This window comes from Hipposideros armiger, unplaced genomic scaffold (assembly GCF_001890085.2).
Source record: "Hipposideros armiger isolate ML-2016 unplaced genomic scaffold, ASM189008v1 scaffold_335, whole genome shotgun sequence".
NCBI classification, from domain to species: Eukaryota; Metazoa; Chordata; class Mammalia; order Chiroptera; family Hipposideridae; genus Hipposideros; species Hipposideros armiger.
The window spans coordinates 683,848-697,597 of NW_017731685.1; the positions used below are offsets into that span (position 1 = coordinate 683,848).

General features: G+C 41.7%; 1 protein-coding gene across 3 annotated transcripts in view; it reads right to left on the minus strand.

Annotated features, from left to right (window-relative positions):
* ENTREP1 (endosomal transmembrane epsin interactor 1) overlaps positions 1 to 13,750 on the minus strand; it is a 58,560-nt gene that overhangs the window by 18,787 nt on the left and 26,023 nt on the right. For 2 of the 3 annotated variants that reach the window (XM_019661113.1, XM_019661112.1), the window contains one exon: positions 5,399 to 5,509. The exons of the other annotated variant lie outside the window; for it this stretch is intronic. In XM_019661113.1, the coding sequence (XP_019516658.1) occupies positions 5,399 to 5,509 (111 nt within the window). The remainder of the gene's footprint in view (positions 1 to 5,398; positions 5,510 to 13,750) is intronic. 3 annotated transcript variants of the gene reach the window in all.

Below are 13,750 nucleotides of genomic sequence, written 5' to 3' on the forward strand. Positions count from 1 at the left end.
GTACTTGTGTAAGCCTCAAGATCTTACCTGAAGATCTTACCTCCCTCAGGTAAGATGAGGTGTCATCTTACAAAGGACTCCCTTCCCACAACCAGTCCATTCTTGATACAAGCGTTAAGAGAGAAGCCATGCCTGTGTGGGCTGCACACACGTGGCTGCATTAGTCATACAACACCAGGCACCCCCATAGACAGAAACCTCCGGGGTGAGCCAGTCTGGATGGCAAAATTCTTCAGATGAGTGAAGGTTAACCCCTTTAAACAAGATGATTTGGAAGTTTAATGATTATGCAAATGACAATGCATATCAATTCGTGTGCCCAGCTAATGCAAGAAGCCCCGAGGCTCTATACAAAATGATTCTAGGCAACTGGTGCATTTTGTGTTCAATGTTCTTCCTGTTCCTGATCCTTCACCTCCCTTCTTAATCCCATCTCTGCTCAATGTTTCTAAAAACTAATTCTAACTTCACGTCAATCTCTTTAACCTACCTGCAAACAAACCTGTTCAAGTCTCCCCAATCCTAAGTGAAAAACATCCGTCCTTCAATCTTGACACTGTTACCCGACGATGTCATCCTCTCCTTCCTCCCACTGTCACCTAGTATTTTGACTCTCAACCCTAGACGCTTCTGGGAAGCTTTAAAAAGAAATGGTGATGTGATCTTTAGCAATAGGGAATTGTAAACTAAAGTAAGGATAAGATCCCCCTAGAGCCCCATCAGGCTGGCAAAAAATTAAAGAGAGAAAAACAGTTGTCGCTGGTAGAGGGTCACTGGTAGAAATGTGAGTTGAAGCCCTTTATTAAAAGAACTGGCAATACATTCTAAATTAAAAATACGTATTCCCCAGCCACTTTGAAAAACCATTTAGTAGTTTTTTATAAAGTTAGCCATGCAATTGCCAAACGACTTGGCAGTTCTACTGGTATGTATTTACTTAAGAGAAATAAAAACAGGCCTTCCCACATACACACACACACACACACACACACACACACACACAATCTATCCAAAAATATCGCCCTTTAATTCCTCCAAACTGGAAACGCAAATGTCCATCACCAAGAGAACGGATAAAATAAATTGCAGTATTTTTATACAGTGAACTATTGCACTGCCAAAAAACAAATAAACAAAAAAAGCAAACAACTGATATAACACAAAAACAAAAACATGAATCTCAAAAATTTCATGTTTAAGCAAAATAAGTCAGACACAAAAAGGTACCTATCACATGACTCCATTTATGTGAAGGTCAAGAAAAGGTGAAACTAATCTATGGGGAAAGAAACCGGAACAGCAGTTGCCTATGACAGAGTAGATAGAGACTCACTGAGAGGAGGCACTGGAGGACTTTCTAAAGTGCTGAAAACATTCTAGGTCTTGTTTGGGGTATACAGATGGGTGTATTTGGCAAGATGAAAATACACATTGGTCAAAATTCAATGAACTGCACACTGAAGAAGTGTGCATTTCACTGTTTGAAAATTTTATCTCAATTAAAAAAATGAATAGAGTCATCAAGTGGTTGAATGTGCAACAAAAAGTAAGACAAGCAGAACAATCCCTGTCCTGGGAAGTGACTTCACTTCGGGGAAAGCCCCCACAGGGAGAAGCGGGATGGTCTTCTAGCAGCATCGTTTCTAGTGGACAAAACCCAAACCACAACAGACAAAAAAAAAAAGAGAGAACTAACCTGTAAAGAAATAAAGGGTGTTACATCTGTTTCTACTATTTTTTTTTTAAGATTTTATTGGGGAATTGGGGGAGGGGAACAGCGTTGGAGAATCGGGGAAGGGGAATAGACAGGTAGACAAATTGCTGGTTTTTGTTCTTCAATCTAGTTGTGGAGGACGTCGCTTCACTGGCCCATGTTGGTATGATCATTGCGCTCTTCCTGGGTGAGGCAATCGGTCCCCGGCCTTTGGTCAGCCGCTCACTGCAGTTCACAGCAGCTCTCGCCCGCTGCCGGCCACTCACGCTGGCTGCCAGCCACACACGGTAGCTTATGGCAGCCCACTGCAGCAGGGGCTGTGGCCTATGCTGTCTGCTGCGACTCACAGCAGCCCAGCTCCAGGTTGAGCTGTTGTTCATCATCTTAGCTGTAGAGGGCGCAGCGTCACTGGCCCTCAATGTGGGATCTGAACCGTGGCCCTGCTGCTCAGAGCTGGTGCTCCCAAGCGAGCTCTAACCAGCTGAGCCACTCGGCCGGCCCTCTACTATATCTTTAAGTAGAAAAAAACAATATGCAGGGAAGTAGATACAACATATACTATTTTTTAAAAATAAATTACAAATAACCCCACCCCACACACATTTATGTAAGATTATATGAGCATGAGAACATGAAAGGGGACTTCCCAGCTTGTTACCATGGATTTGGGGTGACAGGTGTGGGTGATGAGGGATAGAGGAAAGGAGAGCATCTCCTCCCCCAAAAGACTTAATCTGTCAAATAGCTTCCCTAATGAAAAACAATCATGGTATATGATCCTATTGAGGCAAAATTATGTGTTTTTATGCATAAAGAGATGCAAAAGAAAAATCATAAAAATCATCAAGTAGTTAACCGTGCTATCCCAGAATAGTAAAATTTCATATATATATATATACATACACACACACACACACACACACACACACACACACACACACACATATCATATATATCTATATATCTCCAAATTTTTACAATTATATAATCAGAAATAATCACAGAGTTGGTTTTGTGGTGGGGAATTTTTTAAATTAAAAATACACTTAAAACTTAGAAAAACAAACAAACAAAAAAACTCATGTTCAGGCCTCCCTCTAGGGCAATTAAGAATCTCTGGATGTGGGACCCAAGTTTCTCCTAAGGCTGTGATAAAGCCCTGGGAGTTCCCCCAGGTTATTCTAATGGGCACTCCGGGTAGAGAACCACAGAATGTCTCAGAAAAGTCAACTATGTGTATATATACATTTAACCCCTGCAATCTGGCTTTTTTTTTCTCCAGAGCTACGGGTGATCTAACCACCAGGCAAACCACAACACCATCCTCCAAATCCTCTGTTCGCTTGGTTTCTACCCACTCCCTGTATTTATTCATTGTTCAAAGTCCATCTCAAATACCTGTATTTCACGTAGCCTTCGCCATCTTCCCATGGGCGCAGACCTTCTTTTGCATCTGCTGGCACTGTGTCTCACTCTGAGAGCTGATCCCATTCTACCTGGCTCTGCAGTAGGGTGTTTATTCATTCCTTCCCCCAACAATGAGCAAGCACTTGCCATGTATATCTAACTTCTCCTGCTACACAATAAACTTCTAGGTGAGAAATGTCTGACTTTTCTTTCTACTCTTTGCAGCCTGTAGCACGGTGTCTTGCATATAATAGAGGCTATAATTTTGCCCAATTGTCTTTCAATATATTATGACTTTTCGCTTCCAGCCTGGGTCTACTCTCTTTGTCCCCTCCAATTTGCTGTGTGGTTAGTAATTGGAAAATCAAGCTTTGTTCAAAATATTTTTTCTGGGAACTATCTGTATATGAAGGAGTGTTTGGGGGGCTGCTAAAAACTCCCATGACAATAGGGAACCAGGCACTGTCCTCAGGGATATTCTAGCATGGAAGAAGAGAGAAGACAGGTATATAAATATCTTTAGTCCCCTCCCTCCCCCAAACTCCCCCCCCCCAAAAAAAGGATGAATTCCTAAGAGATGCCTAGATAGTACATTCTGGAAGATTATCTTTTGTGGGGATCAGGGAATATTTCTTGAAAGAGATCATCTAGGAATGGGGCTTCAAAAGACTGCTAACACTTGGATGAACACAGAAGTGAGAGATCGGGAATTCTGGGGGAACAGACAGCATTGTTGGAAATAAGAAAGTAGGGCAGAAGGCTGGGTAATGACGCACAGGTTTTGGCTCAATTACAGGGAGTATAAACTGTGGCAATGAGAGGGTGGGATGAGGGCGAATCGCAGAGAGCCTGAAAAACCAGAAAAGGTTGAGATCCTGTGACTCCATAACATAAGGTTATTAAGTAATGAAATGACAAAAATCCAAAAATTTGTAAAGCATTCATAAGAAAGAGCAACAGTCCCTGAGGAGTTTTCCTATTTGGGAAAGTCATGAGTTTCACTGCAAGGGCTTTATCCCAGCCTTTGGAGAAATGCGGCCACCTTCTCTGCTTGCATCCTGCCTTGCAACCAAGTTCCAAGTAGATGGGATTCACTACAACTCCTTAAAAGTCCTTTTTCTTTTGGCTTTGTGCCACAGGAAGATATCTGTTACTAAGACGCCCTTTTAAAAAGTTTAGAGACGGCCAGCAATTCCACTTCTGGGTTTATATATCCCAAATAATTGAAAGCAGGGTCTTATGTAGATATGTGTAAACCTCCTTTCATAGCAGTATTATTCACAATAGCCAAAAGAAAAAAGCAACGCAATCGTCCATTGATGGATGAATGGATAAACAAAATGTGTCATATACATGTAATGGAATATTATTTAGCCTCAAAAAGGAAGAAATTCTGACACATGCTACAGCATGAATTAACTTTAAGAGCATTATGCTACGAGAAATAAGCCAGTCACAAAAACAAAACAAAACAAAACAAAAAAGCCCAAGAAAACAAAACCTGTATGATTCCACTTATATGTAGTACCTAGGGTAGTCAAATGCACAGTTAGAGTAGAAGAGGGGTTGTCAGGGGCTGGGGGATGTGGGAATGGAGAGTTGCTGTTTAATATGTACAGAGTTTCAGTTTTGCAAGATGAAAAGAGTTCTGGAGATTGGTTGTGCAACAATGTAAATGTACTTAACACTCCTAAATGGTTAGGATGATAAACATTATGTGTATTATGCCACAATTGAAACTTAGAAAAAAATTAAGAGGTGGCACAGGCCCAAAACCTCTTAGACACAATTCTAAAATCCAAAAAGCTCTGAAAACCAAAAGTTTCCATTCCATCTGCTGGGTGCTACAGAATAAATAGCAAATGCAATAGAACATTTATCTTCTAAAAGTCGGAAAAACTCGGAATGCTGAAACACATTTAGCCTCCAAAGCTTGTAGATACAGGACTGCTGACCACTATTCTGATAATATTCCTTTTTCCTTTTTAGGTGAGAGCAAATAGATATTAATTGTGGACACTTCCTCCATCAATTCACTAACTAATGATGCTGTATATTACTGTGGTTCAGGAGTTCTGCTGGTTGTCCTCTGCTTTGGAAAAAAAATAACTGACAACCTCAGTAAAATAATTAGCAGGCAGCTTCCTTTTAGCGACTTCAGGTTTCACTTTAGGACACAACCTGGTGCTGGATTTTGCCAGCCACATGCTGGCACCCCCAGAAAGCCAGACAGGCCAGGCACACCCCAGGGCAGACAATGATTTGGGGACTGCTTACCAGATCACACCTGGGCACACTGGACACAAACTGGGCCCCTTGGCAGCCTAGGATAAATCCAGCTAAATTTAAGAGGACACACACCACTGAGAGCAGCACAAAGAGGTTTACCTGAAACGGCAAGAAAATAGTAGTTAGAAAAAGACGCGAGTTAAATTCAGAAAGGGTTTCATCTCAATAAAACAAACTCGCATTCTCTTCCTAGATGAAGCTTTTTTCTAAAAGTCAGAACCAAGTTTTTCATGCCCAAACATTTTTTTCACTTTTTAAAATGTTTTAAATGTGCTCAGGAATGCCATTTACTTTCAAGTCTTCTCAATCATTTCAAGTCCGTCCCCCCACCCCCTTTTTTTTTTCTTCTTTGCAAATAAGGGAGCTCTGGCTTCCTCTTTTATCTTTTACATTAAGCCATGAACATTTCCTCCTTGAGCCATTATTATTTTTTTCTGAGTTTTGCAGGATCAAAGGTAAATAGACAGGTAAACAGACAAATGGAGAATTCTAGAATATAAGCAGAACCCAGGGAAGTCAAGGAGCTCAGAGCCATTACTAGAGAGAAATTATAGTAGACAAGTGAAAATAAAGATGAATTTTTTTTTTCAGTTCTGACCAGTTTAGGTACTAAAGAATAAGAAATGCAGTGTTCTTCCATGTGCTCGTCCCCAAAGTTACATATTACCTAAATAATTAAGAATTGACAGAAATCAACTCAGAAGCCAGGATTGACTTGGTGCAAATTAGAGACTACAAAGGCTTGTCAACGTGAGAACTATGATTTCTACCAAAATCAAACCTGACGACTAATGCACAAGCAAATATAAAATATTGGAATGATGACTATCAGTGTTAGAACCATGCAACATTTCAGGTAGCTGATCTGTCAGAACGGGCTGGAAAATGGGTCCACAGATCAACTCTCATACAGAAAGCTTGTTCTTTTTTTTTTTTTTTTAAAGATTTTTATTGGGGAATTGGGGGGATGGGAACAGTGCTGGGGGATTGGGGAAGGGGAACAGACAAGTTGCTGTCGTTTTTTTGTTCTTCAGTCTAGTTGTGGAGGACGTTGCTTCACTGGCCCAAGTTGGCACCATCATTGCGCTCTTCCCTGGAGAGGCAGATCAGTCGCCGGCTGCTGGACGGCCGCTCACTGCGGCTGCTGGCCGCTCACGCTGGCTGCTGGCTACACACAGTAGCCCATGGCAACCCACTGCCACAGGGACTGCAGCCTACGCCGCCGTCGCCAGCGACTCACGGCAGCCCAGCTCCAGGTTGAGCTGTTGTTCAGCATCTTAGCTGTAGAGGGCAGTGTCACTGGCCCTCATATGTGGGATCCGAACCGGGGCCCTCTGGCGTCCCAAGCCAGCTCTTAACCATCGCGCCACTCGGCCGGCCCCCAGAAAGCTTGTTCTTTATTGTTAGTATTCCAAGGAGCTTCAAAGCCTCTCCCCACACCCAGGTTATGAGTCAATATTTCATATCACATGATGCCTCTTTTCCTAAGAGGAATTCTTTTTCCCTCTGCAAGAGGAGTCTCGCTCCTGCTTCTCTCCCTTTTCTGTTAATGTGTAAAAGGACTATGCTCTCTGTCATCCAATCTTGGGGGAAATGCTGCCGGCAGCTATTACTGTTTCCCAAGCTAGACTGCTCGGTGCCTGTAGGACTTGACTTGAGCAGCACGTACATACGGCCCCTCTTGCACTGTGCTCTTCATGATCATGCCAAAGCTTTTTGGAAAATGAGATTGCATAGCTGGCACAGGACAGAACAGGGGGTCTTCTCGCATGGGCTTCCTCTACGCACTGGCAGCGGCTACTCAAAGTGGCCTTATATATCTGGAATCTTCACACCAACGACACAGCGATTGTTACGATGGGGAAGTCTTGCACTTCGGAAATTTTCTTTTAATGCAGTGTCAGGTGCCTTAAAAAGAAAGTGTGGTTATAATCCTTATGACCACCGGCACACCACCAATCTTCATAATGAAAACCTAGCAGCATCAGACATAGAATGGGTGACAGGCCATTACCCAACACTAACCCCCAAACCACTTCATTACAATCTTAAATCCAGCCCATCAAATGATACCATGAGGAAAATCAATAGGCAAGCCCCAGGCTGGGAGAAACTATTTCATGCATATGTTAAACAAAGAAGCTTTATCCAGACTATACAAATAACTCAACTCAATAATAAAAAGACAAACAACCCAAATTAAAAACTGGGCAAAAGAATCAAACATATATTTCACAAAAGAAGATACAGGGATGGCCGAGAAGCACATGGAACGGCGTCAACATTGTTAGTCATCATGGATGCAAATTAAAACCACAGTGAGATACCACTTCACAAGAACAAGAATGGTTAAAAGTAAAAAGACTGACCACAGCAAGTGTTGGTGAGGATGAGGAGCCCATGGACTCCCAGACACCGCTTGTCCCGGTAGAAAATGGCACCGCCACTTTAGAAAACTGTTTTTCAGTTTCTTAAAAATTACATATAAACCTCCCATGTGGAGGAATCCCAAATAACTTAGGGCAGAGATACTCTGCCCTCAACTCCCTACGCCTTAAGTGTGGGCTGCACAAAACAAGGTGAGTTCCTTCCAGAGAATTCAGCATGAAAAGAGGAAGAAGAGTAACTTTCTAGTTGGGAAACCTGACATACATGACATCAACCAGGTAACCCACGTTAACATCGCCAGTAAGACATTGACGGCATGTACCCTTGGGATGATATGATGAAAATGGCATTTTACCTCTGGTGGTCTTCCTCTCCCAATACCCATAATAAGCCTAATTATGAGAAAAACAGGAGACAATCCCAATTGAGGTAGGTTCCACCAAATACCTGACAAGTATTCCTCAAAACAGTCAAGGTCATCAAAAACAAGAAACATCTGAGAAATGGTCATGGCCAAGAAGAGCCTAAGCAGACAAAACAACTAAATGCAATGCGGTGTCCTAGGATGGAATTATGGACAGAAATAAGATAGTAGGTAAAAACTAAGGACATCTGAAGAGTATAGCTTTCTGTTGATAGTAATAGTATCAATATTGAGACAAATGTGCCATACTAATTAATGCAAGCTGTCAATAATAGGGAAAATTGGGTGTGAGGTGTATAGCACCATTCTGTACTATCTTTGCAATAGTTCTGTAAATCTAAAACTAGTTTAACATAAAAATTTTATTTGAAAAATGCAAAAAATCTGAATATACACCTACTTGGTGACCTACAATTCTATGCCTAGGAATAGACCCAGAGACATAAGTGCAATTGCTCACAAAAGGACTTACAGAAGAATGTTTATAGCAGCTTTATTCATATTAGACCCAAAATGAAAAGAACTCAAGTATCCAATGCCAGAAGAGTAAACAAACAAATTGTGGTATTTTCAAACAGTGGACTACTTCCAGCAATAAAAAAAGTATAAACAATTCCCACAACAACATGAAATTCCAAGACATTAGATTGAGTAAAACAAGCCAGATGCTGCTGTGTGATTCCACTTACATAACGTTCAAGAACAGACAAAATAGCACGGTGACAAGAATCAGAAGAGTGGTTGCCTGTTTTTATAAAAGAGGTGTGGAATGAGGCGATTGGGAAGAGATAAGGGAATTCTCTGGAGTGATAAAACTTTCTATATCTTCTTTTGGATACTGGCTACCCGGGTGCATCCAACGGTCAAAACTTAGCTAACTGAACACTTATGACCCGGGACAGGAGTGTGAGATCATACAATGAATGGGGCTACTTATAAAATGTCAGAACAACAAACAAGGTGATTCCCAGGGATTCACCATCTGGGGGGCTTCGCTTCTGTCCTGCACTGGAAGGTCTGCCAATGAGAAGTCAGGGCAAAGCACCAGACCCCACTCTTGCAAGCCCCAGAAGGAGCACCTAAGCCGAGGCACATAGGCTGTGTAAAACATCACCATGCACTGTTCCCCAAATTTATTCATGAATATGGCTCTTTTATTATATTATTCAAACTCTGGCCAAACTGATCGGCCAAATGGTCACCTGAATTACTCTAGTGTGGACCACTGCGCATACATCAGACATGGGGGTTATTAGGTTACCAAGCATATGTCTTTCAGACGTTGGATCAGGTTCAGGGTTCAAAATATTAGAGTAATAAGGGACCCATTTAGGATTTACAGGGACCTTCAGCATGGACTCCTCTGGCTTTAACCTAGTTATTATGGGATAACTTCCAAGACCCAAATTTCCATCCCAACCTTCACCAGCTGGTGTCCCCTCAAACAGAAGACTATGAAACATCAGCTACTAATAAAGAATATCAGTCACAAAGCCCACTCAGCCCACTGGAAAGGGAAAGGATTTCTTATGTCACTTACATTGTCAACATTCTTTCCTTTAAAAAACATCATTGCAGGGGTGACCGGTTAGCTCAGTTGGTTAGAGTGTCATGCTGATAACACCAAGGTTACCAGTTCGATCCCCGCATGGGCCACTGTGAGCTACGCCCTCCCTAAAAGTGTCAACTATGCCATTATAGCATGAAAGCAATGTGTAACCAACGACCATGGCTGTTCCCCAATTAAAAAACAAACAATCATTGCAGTGATGCGTTTCTCTTTGTGGAGAGCACCTGATTGTGAAATCGGGAGACCTGGTTCAAATTCAGGCTTTCCCACTTGTTTGCTGTGATATCTTAGGCAATCTCTGTGAGACTCGCTTTTCTCATCTGTTAAATGGATCTATCTTTCAACCTATCTCACAAGATTATTGAGAGAATCACACAAAATTATGTATGTGAAAGTCCTTGGTAAACTGCAAAATGCTATGTAAGAAGTTGCATGATTATTTTTTTTTTTAAAGATTTTTATTGGGGAATTGGGGGGATGGGAACAGTGCTGGGGAATTGGGGAAAGGGGAACAGACAAGTTGCTGTCGTTTTTGTTCTTCAATCTAGTTGTGGAGGATGTCGCTTCACTGGCCCAAGTTGGCACCATCATTGCGCTCTTCTCTGGTGAGGCAGATCAGTCACCGGCTTCTGAACGGCCGCTCACTGCGGCTGCTGGCCGCTCACGCTGGCTGCTGGCTACACACGGTAGCCCATGGCAATCCACTGCCACAGGGGCTGCAGCCTACGCCGTCGCCGGCGACTCCTGGCTGCCCAGCTCCAGGTTGAGCTGTTGTTCAGCATCTTAGCTGTAGAGGGCAGTGTCACTGGCCCTCATATGTGGGATCCGAACCGGGGCCCTCTGGCATCCCAAGCAAGTTCTTAACCATCGCGCCACTCGGCCGGCCCTGCATGATTATTAACAACAGGCATTTCCTCTTTGGGGGAGTAGCTTTGCTATTGCAAAGTGAATTTCACCAAGTCTGGTACCAGCATTTTGTTGTTACGTTTGGGGCACACCTGAATTTATGGCATCTGGAAAGGGTCCTCTATTGTAAGAACAATCTGCAGGTATATTTCCAAAACTCCAAAAAGAATGCTTTCTACAGTCTGCTTTAGGAACTCACTCCATTCTTCTGTTCAATTCACCATTTTAAACCTATTTATTTTTAAACTACTGTACCTTCACACTCTTCACTACCCTGCACTCTTCCCAGGGAGGTGTATTAACGGGGATCCTTTGCCCTCTGGCCTCTAGTTAGGTTCAACCAATGGGGAGCCCTGACAGATGATGTAAGGGAACAAGGAGAGAGAGAGGTTCATGTAGTTATTTTCTTGGTTCTTTCTCTGCAGCCTCAGGCTAGCTGTATCCCTCTGTGGAAAGCCACAGGGCCTCTCAAGGGGTCCTCAAGTGGTCCAGATTCTGGCCACTGCTTCTTCTTCTCTCGTCAGGCCTGGGGAGAGGAACAGTGCCACTGTTCCCTATACCCTGCACATACCTTTGTGAACAGCATATATTTACCTCTTGTCAAGTTATCATTTTATTGTGTCATGTGTGTCCTGCTGGGACCTTGACTCATACAACTTCTCTATAAAGCTTTTCCTTATATGTAACCTAAATTTTTTCCTATTCTTTGAATTCAATTCCTATTGCTCTCACTTCAAATTTATCATCACCTGCCCAGGGAGGTGAATACCATGAGTTACAGTTCCTGAATTTTGCCGAAGCCAATTCATCATTGGGATTTACCATCGAAAAACAGAAAAGCCCAGAGCTGATGGTGAAATGTCCTTCTGGAACTTGTATGCTAGACATGAAAGACAGTGGAACCCAAAAAGTAGAGGGCTTGCCCCACTGCACCCTATGGCTTTTAAGGGTAAGATACAAAATCCATCCATTTAAGAGTGAAATGCAAAATCCAAGGTCCAAAAAGCAGGTCCTCTCAGGAGGAGTAGCAACACGAGTTAAGCCTTTCATGCTTTGGGTTTTATTACTAACCTGAATCATGAGTATTTTATGATATTATACTTATATACCATGTAGGCTTGATGTGAAAGGTATGTTTTCAATTCTGTATTTGGAATTCACCTCAACTCTGATCTCTTGCAATTGTGCCTTCAGGTTTTAATGAAATGACCCAATAAAAGATCATTTGGGGAACCTGAGGCTATCGAGAAGAAACATCACTTTCAATTTGCCTGTTCCTATCTGCTAAATGCCCCCTCATAATCTCCATTACATAATATCATTAAATAATTATGCCTTTCGCAGGTTGGTATTGTTGAATTTTTTTTGATACAGATTTCATTCTCTAAATAGGTTGACCTTTCCCTGCTGCTTAAGGACTTTTATTTTGCTTCTTATTTCCCTAGTGCTCCAAGCTCAAGATGCAACCAAAAGTCAACTATGCATGCTTAAATAAATAGTTCCAGTAACAGTGTGAAGGTAGTTTAAAAATGAATAGGTTTAAAATGGTGAATTGAACATAAGCATTTAGTTCTACCAATCCCTGAAAACTCAGTAAAATGGCAGTAAAGGAAAACATTTAAATGCAGAAATCCATAAAGACAGAGAGAATGGGAAAACAGCAACAAAATTTTAGAAACTAGACAGCCCCTAGTCCAGTGTGAACTGACTCAGTGGTCCTGAGAAATCTGAATCCTATAATAGCAATGAGGAAAGCCAAAGCTCGATAGGATTATCTCCTCAGAATCTAAAAACAGGACTGACTGAGAGTCTCAGAAACAGAAAATGGCACAGCCACTATGGAAAACTATTGGCAGTTTCTCATAAAGTTAAACATACACCACTCTAGGATCCAGCAATTCACTTTTAGGTATATATACTCAAGACATTCGATGCATGTGTCCACAAGAAGACGTGTACAACAATGTTCATAGCAACTTATTCATAATAACCCAAAACTGGAAACAATGCAAATGTCTCAGAATAGGAGAATGGATGAACAGATTGTGGTATACTCATAAATGGAATAAAACTCAGTGTTATAGTCTGAATGTTTGTGTCCCCCAAAATTCATATGTTGAAATCCTAACCCCCAAGATGATGGTGTTAGGAGGTGGGGCCTTTGGGAGGTGATTAGGTCATGAGGGCAGCACCCTCATAGGTGGGATTAGTGATGTGTGTGTGTGTGTGTGTGTGTGTGTGTGTGTGTGTACTTTTTCTATTTAAATATCAAAAGCTCACCAAAATTTTTCTTCATGAGGAAAAATGTCTCAAAATCATTTAATTTAAAAAATACTAACACTGTCTCAATCTTTTTCTTTCACATTCATTTTTTAATTTCATTTCTTTTTAAATTTCCCAATAAAATATCACTGGTCCTCATTTAATCACCATGCCTTCTGTTTTCCACATGCAGCCTTTTATACTGCTCAAAATAAATAAAAAAACAAAATATACTTTTTTCAAGTGGGGCACAAAATCTGAACCTAAAACCCAGGTGGTCTTAAGTAATACTGAATGAATGAATGAATGAATGAATGAATGAATCCATCGATCGCTCTGAACAAATGAAAGAAAATCGATTCTTTATGATAAACACCACATAGAGGTATCAAGCGTTCTTACTAATATTCTGGGACATACGCAGGCACGCCCTGAAATGCAAACACCAAATACACTGTCACTGCTTGCATGCAAATGGCTGTTGCCATTGGTCTGGATGGGCACTCACCACTTCCTTGGGGATGGAAGACGGGAAGGGTTGGGACTCCTGACCCATTATTGTGAAGAAAGAAGGAGAGGGGTAGCGGGTGAGTAGCTAGAAGCACCACCTTAGAATTCAGGTTATATTTTCTGTTAAAACAAGAATGCTGTGTGATATAGCTGGAAATCTAACTGTCATTTTAGCATTTATGTTCTCAGAGACACAGAGTCCCAGCTCCAAACCACTGATTCGTCACTGGTTTATAAGACAAATTCCATAGAACCAATGATAGGTCATCTAACTGCTTGT